Source organism: Ahaetulla prasina, chromosome 14, assembly GCF_028640845.1.
Source record: "Ahaetulla prasina isolate Xishuangbanna chromosome 14, ASM2864084v1, whole genome shotgun sequence".
Taxonomy (NCBI): Eukaryota; Metazoa; Chordata; class Lepidosauria; order Squamata; family Colubridae; genus Ahaetulla; species Ahaetulla prasina.
The window spans coordinates 3,121,440-3,147,215 of NC_080552.1; the positions used below are offsets into that span (position 1 = coordinate 3,121,440).

Sequence of the window (25,776 nt, forward strand, 5' to 3'; positions counted from 1 at the left end):
TGGCTTAGTAGGCATGGCATGGCTTGGTGGGCGTGGCAGGGGAAGGTTACTACAAAAATCCCCATTTCCTCCCGATCAGCTGGGACTTTGGAGGCAGAGAATAGATGGGGGTGGTGCCGGTCAGCATTTTTACTCCCGGTTCTCTGAACTACTCAAAATTTCCACTACCGGTTCTCCAGAACTGGTCAGAACCTGCTGAAACCCACCTCTGCTACAAGTCCTTCCTCCGGTGCAGTGGAGGTAGTTGCTCATTGGATACCTGGATAGTTGGCTTTTTTACACAGCCCAGAATAGGGAATTGGCTCACATTTTGCTATTGGAAGCTGGAGGCTCTGGGTCAGCAAAGACCTTGGCCTCTTGACTCAGGTGGTATTGCTGATTGCTATCAGTTTGCTGGACTGCATTTAACAGAATAACAAACTTGGAAGGGGCCTTGAAGGTCTTCTAGCCCAACCCCCTGCTCAAGCAGGAGGCGTGCATAAGCATATCAATGTGCCTACTGTCCCTATCCTACTGTTCCCATTTATATGTACTAATTTTATGTGTTTATGGCTGTTTTGCTTATTTATATCCTTTTATTTGTGCCACATTTTTTTTCATATGTCCATGTCTATGTCTATGCTGTTAGTTGTTTCCTTGTACTTGTTGACAAACAAACAAGCAAACAAACAAACAAACCCTATGCCATTCTGGACAAATGGCTGTCCAGGCTCTTCTTAAAAGCTTCCACTGATGGAGCACCCACAACTTCTGAAGGCAAGCCCTTCCACTGCTTAATTGTTCTCACTGTTAGGAAATGTTTCCTTAGTTCTAGAGTGCATTCTTCTCTCCTTGATTAGTTTCCATCCATTGTTTCTTGTCCTGCCTACAGATGCTTTGGTAATTAGTTTGGCCCCTTGTCTTTCTAGAAGCCTCTCAAATATTGGAACACTACTATCATGTCACCCATAGTCCTTCTTTTTGTTAAACTAGACATATCCAATTCTTGCATCTGTTCTTAGTACGTATTAGCTTCCAGCCCTCTGATCATCTTTGTTGCTCTTTTCTGCACTCTTTCCAGAGTCTCAACAACTTTTTTATAATACCGTAACCAAAACTGGAGGCGGTATTCCAAGTGTGGTCTTACTCAGGTTTCAGCAAAGCTGGCTGAGGAACTCTGGGAGTTGAAGTCCACAAGTCTTAAAGGGACCCAAGGTTGGAGACCCCTGTCCTAGATCAAGACCAGGGCTGGGATTCAGCCGGTTCAGACCAGTTCAGGTGAACCGGTAGTTACAGCCAGCGGCTGGGCCCGCCCACCCGGCACAGCGCTATCCCATCTTATACAGATCACTGTGTTTTTGGTACAGCACACGTGTGCAAGGCATGCACATGTGCAAAGCTATCCTGTTCTATATAATCACTGAGTTTTTGATGCAGCAGGCATGTGTGCAAGGCGTGCACGTGTGAGCGAAGTGCATGTGTGTGCACACGCTCTCCCATTTCTGATTCTGAGTGAACCGGTTGTTCAATGATGTGAAGCCCACCTCTCAGGGGTAGTCAACCTTTTTATATCTACCGCTCACTTTTGTATCTCTGTTAGTAGTAAAATTTTCTAACCGCCCATTGATTCCACAGTAGTGCGTCGTGTATAATCATCTGTGCATGCTTCTCATGCATCATGGATTGGATTTGGGGGTGGGGTGCTGGCTACCAGCTCTGCTTGTCTCTTATAGCTGGGTGGTGTGGGGGGAGATGCGCGAGCTATTCTGGGACGAGGCTCTTTTCTTTGTGGTTGCACTATAGCGCCATTTAGTTTCACTTATATAACGTGACCTAAACTTATGCACGGGCGATACAAATAGTATATTTTCAGAAATTTAAATTGTCATGGGGAATTTTATGAAAACCTAATGAAAATGTTTTTAAATAATGCTATGAATTTTTTTTAAAAAAGTCAATTAAATTAAAAAAAAGGAAAGTGCTTCAGTATTGGACAAAACCCCTACCGCCCACCATGAAAGCTGGAACGCCCACTAGTGGGCGGTAGGGACCAGGTTGACTCCCACTCCCACTTCTGATCAAGACTAAATCCGTCTGGTTCACCTTCTTTACAAGAAGCCCAGAAGTCAAGAAGGGTGAAGAAGCCCATCACAAACTTAACCCTGGACCCTCCACTGGAGTGCCCCATGTTGCTTGGCCTCTTAAGATGGCCTGTCAACTCCCTTGGAAGCAGAGATGTTTCTCCGAATACTGTAGCTTAATTAGTGATTTAGAGTGTTTGATGGTTGCTGAAAAGAGGTTAATTGTTGTTAACCCCCATTTCCCCCCCCCCGACTTCTCATTACTCACTTGTCAGCCCAGCCATTAAAAAAGAGCATCTGGAACCTTAATGAATTGGAGGCAAGGTTGCTTTAGAGGGAAGCCTCTGTAGAGTTTGAAGCAATTAACTTTGCCAAAGCCGCTGCCCGAAGAATCGCCGTTCACAGCAGTTTGAGAAGGTGAAATTCCATGAGAGCTCCGTCTCCCCAAGGTTGGAGGGCTCGCTACCCTGATGATGTTGCCCAAACTCATCGGCAAGGAAGCCCTGGGATTCAATCCCATCACTTTAGTTGCATCTTAGCCTTCAAGCTAATCCCACTTCAAAATCTCTTTTCCCTCATGGTAGCAGGTAGGAATTTTCTCCCCTCCCTTCTGCTTTGTGCTGCAAGAACCCGGTGAGGCAGTACACACAATTCTTCCCACAAAGGAAGCCTTGAATTGGGGGGGGGGAATCTGTAGCCCCCTCAGGAGTGGGAGTGTTATAGACATGCATTGAACTGTAGTTCCAACCTCCTTTCTGGACCTTCGGCTGCACAGAAACATCCTAGCCGATGAAGGATTCCACTCTGCTCTCCTTCATACCAACTTTCTTTTGTTCCCAGAGCAGAGGAGCTATTGACCTGCTGGGTGGGACAGACAGACGTCCAAGTCCAGAGCCTTTGACCTTGGCCTCTGCCTGCTCTTGTGTTGCTTTGCTCAATCAGCATGTCCCTTTCCATAAAACTGGGTCCGCCTCGCAGCCTCTTTAGATAGGTTGTGAAGGAACATCTTCCATAAACAAGCAGAATAACAGAATAACAGAAGGGAAGAGATCTTGGAGGTCCCATAGATTCCTATAGGGATGCTGTCATTCTGGGGGGGATCTCTTTATGGGGTTTCTGTTTCTATTCCTTGCTTTGCTTTGCTGTAACTTTCGGGACCCTGGGAGGGGGAAAGGAATGTGCCCGGAGCCAGCTGCCTTATCTCGTCCCTGGAGAAGAGCCACAGTGTTGCTTTGGAGACTGGCGTTTATCACATTCTCAGGCCTGAGTTTCCCATAACATTTTCACACCTCGGGATTGGCTTGATGATGAATTGGACTTTGGGAAGGGCTCTGTCTGCAATGGTTTAATCTAACGTTTTGAGCGGGAAATCTTAGTTCCTGCCTACATCTCTTGCCATCACAATCTTCCAATAAAAGTTTCCTTTGGAAATGGCTTTCGTTTCAAGAGTTCTGATTTCTTGAGAAAACTGACGAGGCAGGACCTTAGGAGGTCTTCTAATCCAATCCCCTACTCAAGCAGGAGAGCCTAGACCATTCCGGAGAAATGGCTGTCCACTCTCTTCCAGTGGAGTTTCTGCTGTGGGCTCAATCAGGGTGCTGGCACAATTGACTTGAAAGGAACTTGATGGAGAGAAACCTTGATGGATCTTGTCCTGAAGCTACCTTTGCTAACAATCGCCTACACTGATCATTCACTTCTCAGAAGGCATCGAGGAGGCTGCATCACTTTCCTCTTGTTGCTTCTCTCTTGTGCCTCAGGCCCTTTTATCAGGTCATAAAGTCTGACTGTAGGAATCAACGAGCAGGAGGTCTTTCTGGGCTCATGTGTGCCAGATACTGGGACTAAAACACGGGAGATGGGAATTGTAGTCCAAAGCTTGGGAAAAGATGGATAAGCAATAATCCGGGGCCTCCTGAGCCAAAGATCAGAGGGCCTCAGCCCAAATCGCCATCCGTGTTAAGGAAGTGCTCAGTGAAGTGATGGATGTGAGATTTTTGCCTTTCATCTTCCCAATAAACCAGGGGTCTCCAACCTTGGTCCCTTTAAGACTTGTGGACTTCAACTCCCAGAGTCCCTCAGCCAGTCCACAAGTCTTAAAGGGATCAAAGTTTGAGACCCCTGCAATAAACAATTTGCCTGGTTTTTTAAAAAATGATTCTTCAAGGCTAAAAGCTGGTCAAAGACTGAAATGAAGAGGCTTGACTTAAGTGTTGTCATAGGCACTGAACGATTCCCCACAGGCATTTTGCTTTTCAGAGTAATGAAATCGGGACGACGTTGAAGTGAAAGAAAAGTTTAGAGTCTGGGGTGCAGCAGCTCCCCTTTACAGAGAAGGGTCTCCCAGGCGGCCCTTGAGTGAGTTGATGCAGCTCATGTGAGGACAGGCATGAAGACTCATTGGCCACAGGCTGGGTGCCGTTGCTGCTTCCTGACAGCAGCCCGGAGTGAAGGCTGAGTGAGGGGGGGGGGAGGTCTGGTTTTGCCCCCTCCCTCCCTCGGGTTTTTTTGTTTTTTTTAAAAGAGAGCAGCTTTACTCTGAGATTGAATCAGGCTCCTGGGAAGAATGGCCACTTGCAGAGAAAGTGCCTTGAATGATGAAAATCATAATCTCCTTTTAATCCCTTGTGGGGTGGAATCTGGGCAACTGAACAGAGCTGAGCGTTTACTGGCCAGATGCCCTTCCTGTCGCCAATGCGGAGTTTTGTTCAGCAGATATATTCTCACTGTGCCCAGAGAGAGAAATATCTGCCTCTACCTAGGATCGAACTCGCAGCCTCCTGATTGTGAGGCGAGAGCTCCACCTCTAGGCCACTGCATCACTTGGCCTTAAATGATGAAAATGCAAGGTAGATAATTGTGACGATCAGGACTTTCATATTCTCCCAGCATTTTTTCCATGATAAAAAGAGTTTCCTCCACATTTTAAAGATGCTTTCCAATTTATGTCAGACCCACATTTTGGAGCTCAGTCACCAATAACACTGGGATTGCTTTATGGGGGTGCCTTTTCAATGCCCCTCCCTAAGCCTCCTTTACTGACCACAGTTCCTGGTGCAAGGGGTGCTTCTCCTTCTGGGGTCAGTCGGGGAGATTCCAGCCATTCTGGACTGAAGCCCAGCGAGAGGAGATTGCACCCATGCAAGGGTCACTTCAGAAAAATAAATGAAAAACCATCTATTTTTTACCCAACCGAATGAGTGTGATTGAAAAAGTGCAGCAGTGGATTGTATTAGTTGCATGCCAGCAGGTGGTTACTTATAGATCTGGGAGAAGCTGTTGAGGGGGCCCTGACCTGTCCTGACCTGACCTGAGCATTCTCTCTCCCTCCAGGACCCTCGGAGCAAACACAAGTTCAAAATCCACACATATTCCAGCCCAACCTTCTGCGATCACTGCGGCTCCTTGTTGTACGGACTTATCCACCAGGGGATGAAATGTGACAGTAAGTCCCAGCCAGCGGGGTCCAAGTCCTAGGGAAACACCCTGCTCCAGTCACCTGTTCTCGCACGGGTCCTTCTGAGTGTAGGGGAGCAAGGGGGAGAACCAGGAACAGAGGAGTTCCTTGTGTGTGGGAGCTGTGGGCCTGAGCAGCTACATACATACATGCATACATACATACATACATACATACATACACAATGAATGAGCGGAGAACGGAGCTGCCTCGGAGGAAACGGGGCTGGGGGAGGGGTGGGGTGAATGCAAGGAAGCACCCGCCAGTCTTGTCTCTCACCTGTTGCAGGTGAGGAGTCTGTGTGTACGGGAACATCTATTTGAGGGGGTCCTTTCACAATCCCATGTCTGTGGAGATTCTGAATCATCCCGGTCATGATTGCCCCAAAGGTGCCTTTTGCCACTCGACTTCCATGGTTTTTTTCCTCTGAAGATGTTTTGCTTCTCCATTCAAGAAGTTTCTTCAATTCTCTGGATGAGAAGTGAAATGTTTTCAAAGGAAAAAACCCAAGAAAGTCCAGTTGCCTTATGGAAAAAGCACCTTGTGTTTTTGTCGGCTTTCTCCTTCCTGGACTGAACGTGCAGAGCAAAGCTGCCAGGTGCATCAGATGTCAGGGGTAACCTCCAGAGTCCCCACTGCCCTAGATCATCTCTCCTTGAAATGCTTGGTTATCATGCCGCGCGCAAGCCACCAGCTCAGCTGCACGGGGCTGGCTACTCCCTGATTGGTACAGGGGCACAACCATCCATGGGGGTTTGAATTGGACTGTCAAGGGCTAGTAGACAATCACTGTGATATGAGCCAGCAGTGTGTTGCAGGTGTCAAAAAGCTAATGCAGTCCTAGACTGTATCATCAGAAGGATCGTATCAAGATCATGTGAAGTGCCGGAATAGCTCAGGCTGTAAGGAGCCTGTTATTAGAACACAGTAGCCTGCAATTACTGCAGGTTCAAGCCCGGCCCAAGGTTGACTCAGCCTTCCATCCTTTATACGGTAGGTAAAATGAGGACCCAGATTGTTGGGGGGGCAATAAGTTGACTTTGTAAATATACAAATAGAATGAGACTATTGCCTTATACACTGTAAGCCGCCCTGAGTCTTCGGAGAAGGGCGGGATATAAATGTAAAAAAAAAAAAAGTGTTAGTACCACTTTATTTTGCACATGCTTGGAATACTGCATCCAGTTCTGGCCACCATTATACAAAAAGGATGCAGAGGCTCTGGAAAGAATGCAGAGAAGAGCAACAAAGATGATTAAGGGACTGGAGGCTAAATCATATGATGATCAGTTGTGGGAACCAGGTATGTCCAGTCTAAAAAGAGAAGTTATAGGGGTGACATAAGACTTCCAACATTTGAAGAGCAGTCATACAGAAGACGGGTATCCCCCAAAGCACCTGAGAGCAGGACAAGAAGTAATGGGTGGAAGATCATCTAACAGAAATCCAACCTGGGACTAAGGAGAAATTTCATGTCAGTGAGAACAATTAATTGCTGGAATGGCTTGTCTCCCGAGTTGTTGGTGCTCCATCGCCAAGAAAAGATTGGACAGCCATTTGTCCGGGCTGGTACAAAGACTCTTGCCTTGGGCAGAGGTTGGACCAGAAGATCTTCAAGGTCCCTTCCATTCCTAGGATTCTCTGATTCTAAATTGAAAACTCCCAGTGCAGAAAAGGTGGGCTAGCAGTCACAAAATATGAGCTTAGGGAGCCCCCTAGTGCCCACCTTATGAATCGTAGCCACCTACCTAATGCGCTGAGATGCCAGAGACCAAGGAAGGAATAAAAAGTTTCCCTCCAGGTATTCGGATCCCAAGCAGGAAGGAAGGAAGTTTCAGAAGGGGCATCAGCAGCTTCCCAAATAAGGCACATCTTTGCCCGGGCTCACACAGTAGCTGAGGGAATGCAGGAAAATTACATCTCACCGCTTCCTTAAAGCTTTTTTTCCAGTAGTTTTCCTGTTTCCATTGGAGCCGAAGGTCCCAGGGAGACTCTGGGTGGGAGAGAAAGGCTGCACCCCTGGAATATCCCAGGCTTTTAGGAAATCCTAGGGGCTCCACAGGGAGAAGAACCCCAGTTAATGTTTGAAGCAGGTGTGGCTCTGTGGATGCTCTTCATCCACAGGTGGGGCACAATCAGTATGTGGGAAGGCGTGGCCTCCTCCCCTCCCCCCCTCCAGTATTTCTTCTTCGATCTCCCTGGGAAGGAAACGTTTTGGAAAAGCAGACAGAAGGAAGTGCAATGAGAAGAAATACCTATTAGCTCTTTGAGGGGGCTCCAGATTTAAAGAGCATTTTCCCAGCATGCCAAAATAGCGTAGCAGAATCCTAGATACCTTGTGTATCTTATAGAAAACCGAGCTGAGCCCCTGTTCCGTCCAGGGCAGGAATCCTCAGATCATCCCAGAGGTTTGGCTGTCTACTCTTGTCTGGTGTGGATGGAGCCCCAGTGACTCCAGGTGGCTTTTCCATTGCTTGGTAGCCCTTGAGAGTCAGAAAATCTTCCTTCTTTTGAATCTGGAGCTCTCTTGCAAATTTCCTCCCCGTTGGTATCTGCCCTGCCCTTGGGCACGCTAGTGGCTAAGGCCACGCCTGCTTCCCTGGGACAGCCCTCCAGAGATTGGAGATTGCCCCCAAGCCTCCCCCAGCCTTGTCTTCGGGAAGAGCAGAGGGTCCCTCAATGCAGCCCCACACACGGAGGCCTACGGAGGCGTCCTTACTGGTCTTCCGTTTGGGGCTGACACCTTTTCTCTCTCTGCTTCAGCCTGCATGATGAACGTGCACAAGCGCTGCGTGAGATCATCAGTGGCTTCGTGTGAGGTACCAGCTGTACGCTGATGACACCCAGCTGTATTTTTCCACACCGGCCACCCCAACGGCTATCAAGTGTTGTCCCGGTGCTTGGAGGCCGACGGGTCTGGATGGGGAGAAACAGGCTCAAGCTCAATCCTCCAAGACAGAGTGGCTGTGGATGCCGGCATCCCGGTACAGTCAGCTGAGTCCTCGGCTGACTGTTGGGGCGAGTCATTGGCCCCGATGGAAGGTGCGCAACTTGGGCGTCCTCCTGGATGAACGGCTGTCTTTGAAGATCATTTGACGGCCGCCTCCAGGAGAGCTTTTACCAGGTTCGCCTGGTGCGCCAGTTGCGCCTTTCTAGACCGGGATGCCCTATGCACGGTCACCACGCCTCGTGACGCCTCGCCTGGATTACTGCAATGCTCTCTACATGGGGCTCCTTGAAGGGCATCCGAGGCTGCAGTTAGTTCAGAATGCGGCTGCTGGGTTATAGAGGGAGCCCTCGTGGTGTGATGACACCTATCCTGCGCAGACTGCACTGGCTACCTGTGGCCTTCCGGTGCGCTTCAAGGTGTTGGTAACCACCTTTAAAGCGCCCATGGCATAGGGCCGGGTTATCTACGGGACCGCCTACTGCTACCGAATACCTCTCACCGACCTGTGCGCCTCACAGAGAGGGACTCCTCAGGGTGCCGTCAGCTAGACAGTGCTGCCTGGCGACGCCCAGGAAGGGCCTTCTGTGGGGCTCCCACCCTCTGGAACGAACTCCCCAGGACTCCGTCAACTTCCGGACCTCCGAACCTTCCGTCGCGAGCTTAAGACGCATTTATTCATCTGCGCAGGACTGGCTTAGATTTTTAAATTTAGATTTTAAATTTATAGATTTTTAAATTTGGTTTTAAGATTTATATTTACATTTTTAATATTTGGCATTAGAATAAGTCTTTTAATAGTTATTTTAATTGTATATAAATGTTTTATGTGCCTGTGAACCGCCCTGAGTCCTTCGGGAGATAGGGCGGTATACAAATTTGAATAAATAAATAAATAAATCCATGGGGGTTTGAATTGGACTGTCAAGGGCTAGTAGACAACCACTGTGGTATGAGCCAGCAGTGTGTTGCAGGTGTCAAAAAGCTAATGCAGTCCTAGGCTGTATCATCAGAAGGATAGTACCAAGATCATGTGAAAGTATTAAAGTACTAAAGTGTTAGTACCACTTTATTTTGCACATGCTTGGAATACTGCATCCAGTTCTGGCCACCATTATACAAAAAGGATGCAGAGGCTAAATCATATAATGATCAATTGTGGGAACCAGGTATGTCCAGTCTAAAAAGAGAAGTAATAGGGGTGACATAAGACTTCCAACATTTGAAGAGCAGTCATACAGAAGACGGGTATCCCCTAAAGCACCTGAGAGCAGGGCAAGAAGTAATGGGTGGAAGACCATCTAACAGAAATCCAACCTGGGACTAAGGAGAAATTTCATGTCAGTGAGAACAATTAATTGCTGGAATGGCTTGTCTCCCGAGTTGTTGGTGCTCCATCGCCAAGAAAAGATTGGACAGCCATTTGTCCGGGCTGGTACAAAGACTCCTGCCTTGGGCAGAGGTTGGACCAGAAGACCTTCAAGGTCCCTTCCACTCCTAGGATTCTCTGATTCTAAATTGAAAACTCCCAGTGCAGAAAAGGTGGGCTAGTAGTCACAAAATATGAGCTTAGGGAGCCCCCTAGTGCCCACCTTATGAATTGCAGCCACCTTCCTAATGCGCTGAGATGCCAGAGACCAAGGAAGGAATAAAAAGTTTCCCTCCAGGTATTCGGATCCCAAGCAGGAAGGAAGGAAGTTTCAGAAGGAGCATCAGCAGCCTCCCAAATAAGGCACATCTTTGCCTGGGCTCACACAGTAGCTGAGGGAATGCAGGAAAATTACATCTCACCGCTTCCTTAAAGCTTCTTTTTCAGTAGTCTTCCTGTTTCCATTGGAGGCGAAGGTCCCAGGGAGACTCTGGGCGGGAGAGAAAGGCTGCACCCCTGGAATATCCCAGGCTTTTAGGAAATCCTAGGGGCTCCATAGGGAGAAGAACCCCAGTTAATGTTTGAAGCAGGTGTGGCTCTGTGGATACTCTTCATCCACAGGTGGGGCGCAATCAGTATGTGGGAAGGCGTGGCCTCCTCCCCTCCCCCCCTCCAGTATTTCTTCTTCGATCTCCCTGGGAAGGAAACATTTTGGAAAAGCAGACAGAAGGAAATGCAATGAGAAGAAATACCTATTAGCTCTTTGAGGGGGCTCCAGATTTAAAGAGCATTTTCCCAGCATGCCAAAATAGCGTGGCAGAATCCTAGATACCTTGTGTATCTTATAGAAAACCGAGCTGAGCCCCTGTTCTGTCCAGGGCAGGAATCCTCAGATCATCCCAGAGGTTTGGCTGTCTACTCTTGTCTGGTGTGGATGGAGCCCCAGTGACTCCAGGTGGCTTTTCCATTGCTTGGTAGCCCTTGAGAGTCAGACAATCTTCCTTCTTTTGAATCTGGAGCTCTCTTGCAAATTTCCTCCCCGTTGGTATCTGCCCTGCCCTTGGGCACGCTGGTGGCTAAGGCCACGCCTGCTTCCCTGGGACAGCCCTCCAGAGATTGGAGATTGCCCCCAAGCCTCCCCCAGCCTTGTCTTCGGGAAGAGCAGAGGGTCCCTCAATGCAGCCCCACACACGGAGGCCCACGGAGGCGCCCTTGCTGGTCTTCCGTTTGGGGCTGACACCTTTTCTCTCTTTGCTTCAGCCTGCATGATGAACGTGCACAAGCGCTGCGTGATGAACGTGCCAAGTCTCTGTGGGACCGACCACACCGAGCGCCGAGGCCGGATACACATCAAGGCGGACATTGAGAACGAGGTCTTGACGGTCATCGGTAAGTCTGGTTCTTAGGTGATTCAGGGAAGGAAGAAGAACCTCAAGGGATTCCAGGCTCTTGCCTGAGGGCTGCACAGGTCCATAATGTATGGCGGCTAGAAAAGGGTTTACAGATAATCCTCAACTTATGACCACAATTGAGCGTAAAATTTCTGTTGCTAAGTGGGATATTTGTTAAGTGGATTTTGCTCCATTTTAGGTCCTTTATTGCCACAGTCGTTAAGTGAATCACTACAGCTGTTAAGTTAGTAACACAGTTGTTAAATGAATTTGGCTTCACTTAACAACGGACTTTGCTTCTCAGAAAGTTGCAAAGGAAGGGTCACGTAACCCTGGGACGCTGCAACCATCATAAATTTGAGTCAGATGCCAAGTGTCTGAAGTTTGATCACATGACTATAGGGATGCTGCAATGGTCATAAGTGTGAAAAATGGTCATAAGTCCCTTTTTTCAGTGCCGTTGTAACTTCAAATGGTCACTAAATAAACTGTTGTAAGTCAAGGACTACCTGTATTGAGCTGGCTGAGCCAAAGCCTGTGGGGAAATCAGGAGTGAAATGCTCCCAGTTCGGACCGGATCGCCCGATCAAGTAGTGATGGCGGCGGGTGGTTCGGAGAACTGGTAGCAAAAATCCCTGCCCCCCCCCCTCCCGCCCATGCCCAGCTGAGCCACGCCATCATCAGAGGTTGTTTTTTTTTTTTACTTTGAAAAGCATTTTTTCTTCGGCTGAAAAAATGCTTTTAAAAGTTAAAAAAGAGCCTCTGATGATTGTGCGGCTCAGCTGGGATCATCAGAACCCTTTCAAAGCTTTTTTCCCTCTGGCGATCCCAGCTGAGTTGCCTGATCATCAGAGGTTTTTAAAAGCATTTTTTTACAACTTCTTCGGCCGAAGAAGTTGTAGAAAAAATGCTTTTAAAAGTAGAAAAATAAAGTTGGCCACGCCCACCCAGTCACATTACACTCCCCCACCAAGCCACGCCCAGAGAACCGGTAGTAACAAATTTTACATTTCACCCCTAGGGAAAACCGTGCTTTTTTTGGCTCATTCACAACAACCTGCTGTGTTGGTCTCCTGTCCAGCATGAAAGCCACCCAGAGGCTGCCACTGAATCAAAGACGGTCTAAACATTGCTAAGCATTTCTCCTCTTGGCTCTCCTGACTCAAAATGCAGGGTGGGGTGGGGTGGGGGTCATGCGGGGTCTCTGATGTCTTTTACTTTCCCACTCTCAAAAGATCCCCTCTAAACTCATAGCTGTTCCAGGGAGAGACAGAGGCAGTGCACCATGGGCCCAGCCTTTCAGACACCAAATGGGACACCTCGCTGCAGGACAATTTTATTATTATTATTATTATTATTTATTATATTTGTATACCGCCCATCTCCCGAAGGACACAGGGCGGTTCACAGACAAAAAACAACAGAAAACATATAATAGATAAAAAACAGCTAAAGAATAGATAGTTAAATTCAATTGATGCTCTAACTTTTAAATACAAATTTAAAACCTCATTTAAACCCCATTAAACCACCATTTAAATTTAACAATTCTATTTAATTATTTAAAATAAATAAAAATTATTTTAATTTTTGCCACTGACATTTCATTCTGTCCCTCCTTTTGCATCTTTTCTTCAGTGATTCTATTCCATTTCTTTGATATTAGTGTAAGAGCCATGGTGTTCTGTCCTCCAACCTCACCTAGGAAGACCCACGAGCCAATAACGTCTGCCAGTAATTTATTTTTACAACAGATAACATTTCTGGCAGCTACCCTCTGAATGCCTGCCAAATTTCTTATCACCTCAAGAGTCAGCGTAACTGAAGTCTGTTGCTGGGGCAACCAGGAGCTCAAACTGTAAACTGAAGTCCTCTGCAAAGTTCAAATCTTTATTCCAGAAAATATCCCAGCCGAAGCTCACAAGATGCAGTTTTGTCCGTCACAGAGCCTGCAGAGCAACCCCACCCGCTTTTATCCCCTGTGGGGCGTGGCTCAGTGACTCAGCAATCTCTGGCCCTGCCACACATCTTCCTTTGCTGCGCACACCTCTCCCTCCTATGCTGCCTGGGATCAATCCAAGATTGATCCTCCTCACTCCCTATTAGTGGTTGCTCCGACACGCCTTCCTCCTGGCCTTCAGCTAGAGAGGGAGGCCTTGTCAGCTGCTCCGACATGCCTTCCTCCTGGCCTTCAGCTGGCACCTGAGGCATTGCCAAAAAGGAAGGTCCTGGAGTGGGAGGCCTTGTCAGCTCCTCCCCATCACTTTCAGAGTCATCCTCCTCCGTGAGGACAGATTTGGGAGCCAGAGTCACAACACATGGTGGCGCAGTGGTTAGAATGCAGTACTGCAGCTACTTCTGCTGATCACCGGCTGATCACCAGCAATTTGGCAGTTCGAATCTCATCAGGCTCAAGGTTGACTCAGCCAGATTGTTGGGGGCAATATGCTGACTCTGTCAATCGCTTAGTGTTGTGTCTTGTCCACTCTCACCGCAGCCGGGGTCTGCTTATCTGCTCCCGAACACGGAGGAATGTATGCCTCCCGGCCCCAGTCCTGGCTCCATGCCCAGACAAGCTGAAGAGGAGGGGGCACCTCCCGGTCCCAGCCCTGGCTCCATGCCCAAGCAGGCTGCAGAGGAGGGAGCATCCCCCGGCCCCAGCCCTGGCTCCATGCCCAGACAGGCTGAGGAGGGGGCATCTCCCGGCCCCAGCCCTGGCTCCATGCCCAGGCAAACGGAGCAACTAGACCCCTCCCCCTCCTCCACAGCATGTGAGCCTGAGGGAGGTCAATTGCCAACAGCTACAGACTGGAGTGACCCTCGCGTCAGAAGACTGGATAGGCGGAGGCAACAGAAGGAAGGGAGGGGCAGGCCTTAATGAGTGCTGAGTCATGGAGCCACACCCCATGGCCTATATAAAGGATCTGCTTTCTGGCAGTCTCTGAGTCAGGCAAAGTCGAACTTATCTTGCTGAAGTCACTTACTGGTCTCCTGCCTGCTCTGAGGACTTTGCTAGGACTTTGGGCAGAGCTGCAGAGGCAAGCCTGATTCGGATTTCCCTGACCCGGCCGTCAGCGGAGGAGTGGGACACGACACTTAGAGAGGGCTGGGAAGCGGTATGTCAGTCTAAATGCTAATGCTAAGTTTTGTCCTGCAGCAAGTTGGGGAATTGTCATAGACCCTTTCAGACTCCCTGCGGGCGGTTAGTTGCACCTGCCAACTGGGCTTCAGAGATTCTTTTCATTACAAGAATCGTTGTGGATATTTTCTCAATAGAATTGGTAAAAACTTTACGTGCTGTGTTTTTTCAAGAATTTATCACTTCTCTCTGGTGCCACCACTGTCCTGAATGCCCCCTTCCTTCAATTGGCCCACAAAACCAGAGAGATGGGAGGGTTTTCCTTTTCATTGGGGTGTGTGTGTGTGTGTCCCTCAGACTGGAGGTGTCTGGAGCAGTGATTCTCAACCTTTTCTTCACCTTGGACCCTCTTTAAATACTTTTTGTGGCCACGGAACCCCAACGCTTAAGATTTAAATCATAACATTTCTTCAAGCCTTCGTGGGGCCCCTGTGAGACATGGAGATCCCCTGGGAATCCACGGACCACAGGTTGAGAACCACTGGACTAGGGCAAAAATCCCCACACTTATTTATTCGCAATTTGGCCACGTTTTTTTGCATTCTTTCAAATTGCCACAGACTGATAATTCTGATTTTTGAGGTGCCCAGATAACTAGCTCTAGAAACTGTGACCAGGTGTAAGACAATCCCCTGTCCGGGATTCAAGCCAGGAAATTTCCCCGCTCAACCTGTGGCTTCTTCCATGTGCTTCCTGGTGTCTGCATCCACGAGGAATTAAAAGGGATGCTCAGTACATACGTACCCATCACACTGTGCCTCTTTATGGTAACCGATATTATACAAAGCACAGAAATTACAGATAGTCTTACAATCATTCGTTGAGTGATCATTCAAAGTTACAGTGGCCGTTTTTCATACTTATGACCATTACAGCATTCCCATGGCCCTGTGATTCAAATTTCAACTTTTGGCAACTGGTTCGTAATTTCAATATGACAGTTTCATTGTCATATAACCACCTTTTGCGACCTTCTGACAGGCAAAGGCAATGGAGAAGCCAGGCTCATTTAACAATCCTCTTACTAACTTAACATGCAAGGGATTCACTTAACAATTGTGGCAAGAAAGGTCGTAAAACGGGGCAAAACTCATTTAACAAATTTCTTACTTAGCAGCAGAAATTTTGGGCTCAGTTGTGGTCCTAAGTCGAGGATTACCTGTAAATTAAAGACATGAGATAGGTGGTAGATTTCTCATTCACCAGAGCCCTTCCACTTTTGTTCTTTAAAGCAGGGGTCCCCAACCTTGGTCCCTTTAAGACTTGTGGACTTCAACTCCCAGAGTTCCTCAGCCAGCTGGCTGAGGGACTCTGGGAGTTGAAGTCCACAAGTCTTAAAGGGACCAAGGTTGGAGACCCCTGCTCCAAAGCACCAAAAGGCAAGACAAGAAGCAATGGTTGGAAACTAATCAAGGAGCGAACCAACATAGAACTAAGGAGAAACTTCCTAACAGTGAGAACACTTAACTAGTGGAATAGCTTGCCTTCAGAAATTGTGGGTGCTTCATCACTGGAGATTTTTAAGAAGAGATTGGACAACCATCTGTCTGAAATGGTATAGGGTCTCATGCTTGAGCAGGGGGCTGGAATAGGAGACCTCCACAGTCGCTTCCAGCTTTATTGTGGTTGATTGATTGATTGAGTAAACAGGGCGGAGCGGATTGTCTCAAACAGGGACAAAGGAAAGGACCTTCCAGAACTTATGATCTTATGAAGGGAAGGTCAGCAGACAAAGAGTTGTCTCCACCAACTTTTCCTCTAAGCCAGTGTTTCTCATCCTTGGCAACTTTAAGGGGGTGGACTTCAACTCCCAGAATTCCCCAGCCATCCATGGCTGGCTGGGGAATTCTGGGAGTTGAAGTCCACCTTCCAAGGTTGAGAAACACTGCACTAAAGATCAGAATTTCTGGTGTGTGGGCAACCCGAAGGGAGGCTGCTCTCCAAGGTACTGAAAATGGTTTCCCTAAAGAGAGACCCTGCGGTCAGCCTTCAGCCCTATGCCTCCAGCTTCCAAGGTTCCAGACCAAGGTTGGAGACCCCTGCTTTAAACCTCTGCTTTCAATTCCCCCTCCCCCACCCCTCCCCCACCCCTCCCCCGCCTTTTGGAAGGTCTCATCAGTTGGATGTAGCCGCATCTGTCCTTGTGTCCTTTCCTTTCAGGCCTTTCTCTCTTCCCGCCTAGATTTCATCCCGCCATTCCATCCATCCCCATTTATTCTCTACCAATAGTCAACCCCTTCCATGAACTTCTTTCCTTTAAGGCAGAGGGACGATGACGACTGTGGCCCCTTTACCATAGTCCACAGGGTGGACTTTAACTCCCAGGATTCCTGAACCACCTTTGTTGACTCAATAATTCTGGGAGTTGAAGTTCATAGGTGGTAAAGGGGCCATAGTTGTCCACTCTGATTTAAGCTCACTCATTTCAGTCACTGTTTCAATCCACCTTCATTTACGGTCCACAGATCCTTGATCCTCTCCCTTCTTCTTTTTGCCAAACAATTCATTTCCACTGCATAGGACATATTTTTTCATGTTTCTCCTGACATATCCAACCCTCCCTTCAACTCTTTGTCTATAAACATTGTAAACTTTCTTCATCTATTTCCCCATCCTTAGCAAACATCCCAACAATGCAGGCAAATTCGTTACTTGCTCTATCAGGTGGGCCATTTACATTTAACCTGCGGTTGTTCTCTGCCGTTTTTTCTGCCAACTCCCTTGGCCTTTGACCAATTAATTCTTTGACTCGTAATTATCGTTACCTCATAGAATCTATTTGACATTTGCCGCAAATCAATTGGATTCTCAGCCTACAACTTGACATCTTCAAAAACCCACATATATTTACACCCCCAACTATCAGGCTTTTGACATCTGCACAAGTATTTCTTCTGCATTTATCCATAAAGATGTCAAACATAGCACATTTTTGTCCTGCTTCCTGCTCAGTGCTGAAGCTTTTCTTTGGTTCCCTCACACATTTACTTCCATCACACGCTTCCTGCCTTCAACCACTGACTTTCAACTCCATGTTCACCCAAAGTGTTCCATAATCCAAGCCTATTTGTTTTATTATATACCTTCTCTAAACCAGCGTTCCTCAAACTTGGCTGCTTTAAGATGTGTGGATTTCATGCTGGTTGGGAAATTCTGGGAACTGAAGTTCCATTGCTGCACTGCTGTCATTGTCAGAATTTACTCTTAAAATTCAAACAAAATCTGCCTTCTGATAACTTAAATCCATCTGTTCTCCTGGGTTTCTTAAATGCAATATGTAATAGTTCAACTATAAGGTAAAGGTTCCCCTTGCACATATGTGCTAGTCGTTCCCGACTCTAGGGGACGGTGCTCATCTCCGTTTCAAAGCTGAAGAGCCAGCGCTGTCCGAAGACGTCTCCATGGTCATGTGGCCAGCATGACTCAACGCCAAAGGTGCACGGAACGCTTTTACCTTCCCACCAAAGGTGGTCTCTGTTTTTCTACTTGCATTTTTTTTTTACGTGCTTTCGAACTGCTAGGTTGGCAGAAGCTGGGACAAGTCACGGGAGCTCACCCTGTTGCACAGCATTAGGGATTCTAACCGCTGAACTGCTGACCTTTCAATCAACAAGTTCAGCATCTTAGCCCCTGAGCCACCACGTCCTGGTAGTTCAACTATACACATCTGTTAAAATTGCAAGCTTGAGAAATGCTACTGTAAACCAACAGATACATAATAAAATTTATTTTCCAGCTGTTTCTCAGTCACTGGCTGGAGAACAACAATATGTCCTGTCACACATCCTGCCCAGCCTAAAGCTGAGCTGTACCTCCCAGATTTTTATTTATTTGCTTTTATTTATTATTAAATTTATTTGAGATTTGGCTCCTTCTGAACCCAAAATCTGCCAAACAGCTTCACAAGCTGCTTTCACAAACAGTTTTTGCGTTCATTCTAGGAGTCTAGGTAGTTTTCTTTGGCTACCTAGTGCCATGCAGCTTCCAGATCATCCCTCTGTTCCCCTATTGGGACAAGAACCTGCTTCTGTTCCATTCGCACCTGCAGTCATTTTATCTTCGCTCTGAATTTATTCACTGTTGATAATTTCTTCCACCTCCGTTTTCCACTCTTGACATCACCAAAACGTTCTGTACAAGTTCTGAGCAGCCTCCTATCTACACATTAGCTCAGTCTCTCCTCATCCATAATGGATCAGTTGTGCTTTTTAGCTTCTTCCCTCCCATGCATATATGCATTCATTCCCTCATTCCTAAGTTTGAAACCTAATTTTCCCCAAGAGTCCCCCTAGACTGCCCCAGTTCCCTTCCGCTTCTCTCTGAGGAACGTCTGGCACCAATTCAGTGGCTCCATGCAGGGCAGCGGAAGGATCTCCAAGGGATCCATTCCCCTCCTCTTTCCTGGGAGAGCCAGACAAAGAAAACAATCATGGAAAAAATGATAGTTTAATGAAAAGAAAAACTAGGGGAGACATGATAGCAGTATTCCAATATCTCAGGGGCTGCCACAAAGAAGAAGGAGTCAAACTATTCTCCAAAGCACCTGAGGGTAGAACAAGAAGCAATGGGTGGAAACTAATCAAGGAGAGAAGCAACTTAGAACTAAGGAGAAATTTCCTGACAGTCAGAACAATTAATCAGTGGAACAACTTGCCTCCAGAAGTTGTGAATGCTCCAACACTGGAGGTGGTGGAGGATTTCCTGCCTGGGCAGGGGGTTGGACTAGAAGATCTCGAAGGTCCCTTCCAGCTCTGTTATTATTATTATTATTAACCGATGCACCACATTTTCTTCTAATAGCAACCAGTGGCTTAATCAGAGAAGCCTTGTCAGCATTGAGCTGAAATAACCTTCAGAGGAGGGACAAGACTGCTAGCTGTGGCAGCAGCCTTTGGCCTCCTGCCCTTCCTTGCACAGGCCCTGGCTCCACAGGGGCATCCTCTCCCAGCAGCTTTTAGAATAGAATAGAACAGAACAGAACAGAACAGAACAGAACAGAACAGAACAGAACAGAATAGAATAGAATTTTTATTGGCCAAGTGTGATTGGACACACAAGGAATCTGTCTTGGTGCATATGCTCTCAGTGTACATAAAAGAAAAGATACGTTCATCAAGGTACAACACAAATGATGGTCATAGGGTACAATTTAACACTTAATGATACAACACTTAATTATAAGCATAGGGTACAAATAAGTAATCAGGAACAATCACTATCAATATAAATCATAAGGATTATCAGCAACAAAGTTACAGGCATACAGTCATAAGTGAAAAAAGATTGGTGATGGGAACGATGAGAAGATTAATAGTAGTGCAGAGAGTAAATAGTTTGACAGTGTTGATGGAATTATTTGTTTAGCAGAGTGATGGCCTTCGGGGAAAAACTGTTCTTGTGTCTAGTTGTTCTGTTGTGCAGTGCTCTATAGCGTCGTTTTGAGGGTAGGAGTTGAAACAGTTTATGTCCAGGATGCGAGGGGTCTGTAAATACTTTCACGGTCCTCTTCTTGATTTGTGCAGTATACAGGTCCTCAATGGAAGGCAGGTTGGTAGCACTTAGTGTGTGTGTGTGTGTGTTCGTGTGTGTTCTTGTGGTTGCTGCTGCTGGCTGGCAGCCTCAGCGGCAGACTGTAGGCCAAATGGGTCATTCAGCTACCCACAAAGTATTTTTTCTTTCTCCAACATTGGCTGTTAGATGCACAAAGTTGCACAAAGTTTGTCGCTGTCTTTCTGGAGTCTCCTGCACATTCTGGCTCCTTTCCTGATCTGGCTCTGCCAGCAGTTCGCTCCATTGCCCAGTTTGCTGCCAGGCAAAACTTTTGTTCCTTTGCTGGGGCCTCTGCAGGGTATGGTTAAAAAAAAAAGTAAAGCATGAAGACCACAGCCTACTTCTTGGTAAGTTAGAAAAATGTGGTATACCACAGTAACACCACCAAATGGGTTCACAAGTGGCTGGCAATGTGCACTCAATGTGTAGTCCTTAATGGAACTACGTCTACAGCAGGGGTCTCCAACCTTGTCAACTTTTAAGACTTGTGGACTTCAAACTCACAGAATTCCTCAGCCAGCAAAGCTGGGAGTTGAAGTCCACAAGTCTTAAAGTTGACAAGGTTGGAGACCCCTGGTCTACAGGGAGGGCAGCATGGTGTAGGGTAGCTCAAGGCCCAGTGCTGTTCAACACCTTCATTAATGATTTATTTAGATGAGGGAAGGGAACTCATCAAATTTGCGGAAGACACCAAGCTTCCAACACTTGAGCAGATAGATTCAAGATGCAGGAGGATCTTGACAGACTTGGCCCTATCCTGCAAAATGCAATTCAGTGGTGTGAAAAGATCTTGCACGTAGGCAGATCCACAGATACAGAACAGGTGGTATCTGGCTCCACAGTAGCAATTGTGAGGGGGAACTGGGTGTCCCATTGGATCACCACTTAAGTATGAGTCAGCAGTGTGCTGCAGCTGCCCAGAAAAGCAGTCCTGGGTTCCATCAACAGAGGGATAGCATCAAGACAAGAAGTGATAGCTGCACTTTATGGTGTACTAGTGAGGCCACACTTCCTCCAGTTCTGGTCACCGCCATACAAAAAAGATGCTGAGACTTTAGAAAGAGTGCAGAGAGGAACAAAAATGGTGATAAGGGGTTTGCAGGCTAAATTGTATGATGAATGGTTAAGGGAAGTTAATATCTAACAAAAAGAAGGATTCGGGTGACATGATAGCAGCCTTCTAATACTTGAAGGGCTGTTTCAAAGAAGAGAGGGTCAACTTATTCTCCGTAGCACAAGACCAAGAAGGAATGGATGGAAGATTACTAACGAGAGATCCAATTTGGAACTAAGGAAAATTTCCTGACAGCGAGAAAAATGAATCCTGGAATAGCTTTACCTCCCAGAGTTAGGGATGCTCCATCACTGGAGGTCTGAAGAAGTCAAGGTGGTAGCTGTGCCAGTGCAAGCAAATGTAAACAATAAGAGGTACTTCTAATGCATCATTGGAGCCACCATCTTGACTTTTCTGATGACAACTTACAGATGCCCTGTTTCTGTGGGGTTCTCAGGTGCCCCTGTTTGGGTCAAGAGGGTTTACTTGCTCTTGCCTGGGGAGGGGAGGGGTCTCCCCACTTCCTTCCTCATCCTTCCCACTCCTTCCTTCCTTTTCCTAAGCTGCCTCAGTTCCCTAAACTTGGTGCCTCCTACCTGTCAAGCTTTAATGCTGGCCTGGATCCTCCCACATCCTTCCTAGAGGTCTTCTCTCTGGGTGTGCACACTGCTCGCCCCTTCGATGCTCTCCTTCTTTAACTTGCCTCTTCAGCTTCTTTCATTTCTGTCCTTTCGCTCCTCACACACTCCGTAGCATTTCTCTTCCTTGTTTCCAGTTGTCCTTCCTCTTCTATTCACTTTTCAGTTAATGAACCTGCTCCTCTCTTTCTCTCTCTGCAGCATCTCTTCTTCTCTTGCCTCCTGTTTACACAAACCCATCTCAGAAGGTCCTCTTTCCCTTGATCTGGACAGGAAAAGGGACCTTCTGGACCTCAGAAGTTTACAGACCCTTGGCAACCACATTTCCCTCCTGGGGAGGCCCATCCCTAAATTATACCTCAGCCAAAAAGGTCTGAGGAATCACATCACCATCTACCTATGATGACTTCACGTACTCATGGATGCTCTGGTTGCAAAGAGGATATACTAGAAGATGAAAAGCTGGAGCAGTTTGTCAATAGGTCCCAGAGGCTAGAACGAGATATTAGGGTTATTGAATTAACTGGAAATATAGAAAACAATTATATAAATGGGAGAAAAGAATTTAAAAGGAGGGGGTAAAATTTCTACTGAATCCTTAAGAGGGAACTAAACCATAATATAAGAAATGCAGAGAATCTCTCTCTCCCTCTCTCCCTCCCTCCCTCCCTCCCTGCCATCTATCTATCTATCATCTATCCATCCATCATCCATCTATCTATCCATCTTCTCTCTCTCTCATCTATGCATCTATCTATCTATCTATCTATCTATCTATCTATCTATCTATCTATCCATCCATCCATCATCTATCCATCCATCTATCTATCCATCTTCTCTCTCTCTCATCTACGCATCTATCTATCTATCTATCTATCTATCTATCTATCTATCTATCTATCTATCTATCTATCCATCCATCCATCATCTATCCATCCATCATCCATCTATCTATCCATCTTCTCTCTCTCTCATCTACGCATCTATCTATCTATCCATCCATCCATCATCTATCCATCCATCCATCATCCATCTATCTATCCATCTTCTCTCTCTCTCATCTATGCATCTATCTATCCATCCATCCATCATCCATCTATCCATTCTCTCTCTCTCATCTATGCATCTATCTATCTATCTATCTATCTATCTATCTATCTATCTATCTATCTATCTATCTATCAATCATCTATCCATCCCTTCCTCCCTCCAATTTCTATAGCCGCCTATTTCATGAATGTGACCCTGAATGCTCTGAACAACCATCGCTCGGGGTTGCTCAGAAGCGGTGGGAGGAGGAGTTGTGGGCAAGCAGATGCCAGCCCTGCCTACCTTGCTGGGGGGAAAAAACTCCATCGCCCTCCCCCCTGATTCTACACATCGTTTCTATCCATCAAATAAATTTCTCAATCTGCCCTTAGAGGGCCAGAAGATCTCTCCTTTTGCTACTTTTAAGCTATCTGGGAGGGACTAAAAATAGTACTTAATTGTGTTAAAGAGTATATCATCTTTGATTATCCACTTAATTAGTCCCAAGTGACACTTAATTAGAGGTGACCTTGAATTGGGGATTAAGAATGTTTGGCTTCATGAAGCAATGACTATTTTGTCCCACAGATGGCAGCACATGATGGCAAAGTTTAGGGCTGCTTCCTTCAGGCTCTGTTCGGGCCGCTGGGAACATGATGCACAGCTTGGCAGCCGCCTTAAGACTGCAGAAATCAGGCACCTGGCCTTTGGGGTGGGGGACCCTCCTCCTGTAGCCCAGGAACTGCCAAGAGCAACTCTTTCCAGTCGGCTCACAGCAACCGGCTTGATTACCTTTGAATTTCAAGTTAAATCTGTGAGTTTGGAGGGGGAAGAAGCAATGGGATTGTGTTGTATAGTGACCATGTACAGGTAGTTCTCGACTTACAACAGTTTGTTTAGTGACCATTCAAAGTTAGAACAGCACTGAAAAAAGTGGCTTATAATCATTTTTCATACTTATTACTTATTACTTACTTATATATCAGAGTTGGAAGGGACCTTGTAGGCCATCTAGTCCAAACCCCCGCACAAGCATGAGACTATACACTATTTCTGACAGATGGCAGTCCAGTCTCTTCTTGAAAGCAACTTCTGTTCCATGGGTTGATTGTTCTCACTGTCAGAAAATTTCTTATTTCCAGGGCAAATCTCTCCTTGATCAGTTTCCATCCATTGTTCCTTGTCTGACCTTCAGGTGCCTTGGAAAATAGCTTGACCCCCTTCCTCTCTGTGGCAGCCCTTCAAATATTGGAAGACTGTCTCCCCTGGTCCTTCTCTTCATTAGACTAGCTGTGCTAGCTAGACTAGTTCCTGCAACTGTTCTTCCTATGTTTTAGCCTCCAGTCCCCTAATCATCCTGGTTGCTCTTCTCTTCACTCTTTCCGGAGTCTCAACATCTTTTTTATAGTCTGGTGACCAAAACTGGATGCAGCATTCTAGGTGTGGTTTTACTAAAGCTTTATAGAGTGGTATTGGTATCTCACATGATCTTGATTGTACCCCTCTGTTAGAATAGAATTTAGAATAGAATTTTTATTGGCCAAGTGTAATTGGACACACAAGGAATTTGTCTTGGTGCATATGCTCTCAGTGTACATAAAAGAAAAGATACCTTCATCAAGGTACAACATTTACAACACAATTGATGGTCAATATATCAATATTAATGTAATTAATTACAATATTACTGTTAATGCAACTTGACTATTGTAGCATCCCCATGGTCACATGAATAAAATCCAAACACTTGGCAACTGTCTCATATTTATGATGGTTGCAGTGTCCCGAAGTCACGTCATCTCCTTTTGCGACCTTCTGACAAGCAAAGTCATTGAGGAAACCAGATTTGCTCAACAAACATGTTACTATTTAACTGCAGTGATTCACTTAACAAATGTGGCAAGAAAAGTCATAAAATGGGGCAAAACTCACTTAACAAATTTCTCACTTAACAATATAAATTTTGGGCTCAATTGTGATCGTAAGTTGAGGGTTACCTGTAATGTGAGAAAATGTTGTATTTGGGTACAGGTAACAATATTCTTTAAGGCAGGGGTCTCGACCTTGGCAACTTTAAGCCTGAGGACTTCAACTCCCAGAATTCCCAGCCAGCTTTGCTGGCTGGGGATTCTGGGAGTTGAAGTCCTCCAGGCTTAAAGTTGCCAAGGTCGGAGACCCCTGCTTTAAGGGTCCAATCTGGATCAGACACCAGGACCATATTTTTAAACTCTTCTGTTGTCAAATAAATGGCAGGGTGGGGAGAAAGTGTTTTCCTTCCAGGCCAATAGACTCTGGTTTCTCTTCCCATGTTTCCTGGTTGATTTAGTATCATTGTTTGGGGGGGATGGACTGTCTTACATCAGTTGGAATACTGAAGAAACCACCTGTTATGGTTTTGGAAAGTGGGGTGGGATGGGAATACTTTGTGAGAAGTTTTGGAAACTGCGGATTGTTCCGTTTTGCAACAAATCCATTCTTGCCTACTTAGAATTAGAATTAAACCAGGGCTTTGAGTGGCAGAAGCTGCCACTCTGCCTTCTTCCCTCTGAACAGGAGGCACCTGGTGGCGTCACTAAGAGTCTGCCTATAATTGGGGAACCTTCGAGGGCTCTCAGGTTGGGCTTAAGAGCAAGAATGTGGCCGGAGTCACTTCTACCTTTAACGTCCTCAAACCTTCAATGATGGCCTGTGAGACTCCCATTCCCACACTTATTTTGGGGGAAATAAAAATAGAAGCCACACAAACCATAACATGCCATTTGCAACTGAATATTGTAGCTTTGTCCTCAGGAAGCTGGAGGCATAGGGCTGAAGGCTGACCGCAGGGTCTCTCTTTAGGGAAACCATTTTCAGTACCTTGGAGAGCAGCCTCCCTTCGGGTTGCCCACACACCAGAAATTCTGATCTTTAGTGCAGTGTTTCTCAACCTTGGAAGGTGGACTTCAACTCCCCGAATTCCCCAGCCAGCCATGGATGGCTGGGGAATTCTGGGAGTTGAAGTCCACCCCCTTAAAGTTGCCAAGGATGAGAAACACTGGCTTAGAGGAAAAGTTGGTGGAGACAACTCTTTGTCTGCTGACCTTCTCTTCATAAGATCATAAGTTCTGGAAGGTCCTTTCAGGAATCCCTGTTTGAGACAATC

General features: G+C 46.5%; 1 protein-coding gene across 1 annotated transcript in view; it reads left to right on the top strand.

Moving 5' to 3' along the window:
* The window catches only part of PRKCB (protein kinase C beta), a 272,893-nt gene that overhangs the window by 126,826 nt on the left and 120,291 nt on the right, over nucleotides 1-25,776 (top strand). The window contains exons 4-5 of the mRNA XM_058157171.1: nucleotides 5,394-5,505; nucleotides 11,094-11,222. Coding sequence (XP_058013154.1) covers nucleotides 5,394-5,505; nucleotides 11,094-11,222 — 241 coding nt within the window. The remainder of the gene's footprint in view (nucleotides 1-5,393; nucleotides 5,506-11,093; nucleotides 11,223-25,776) is intronic.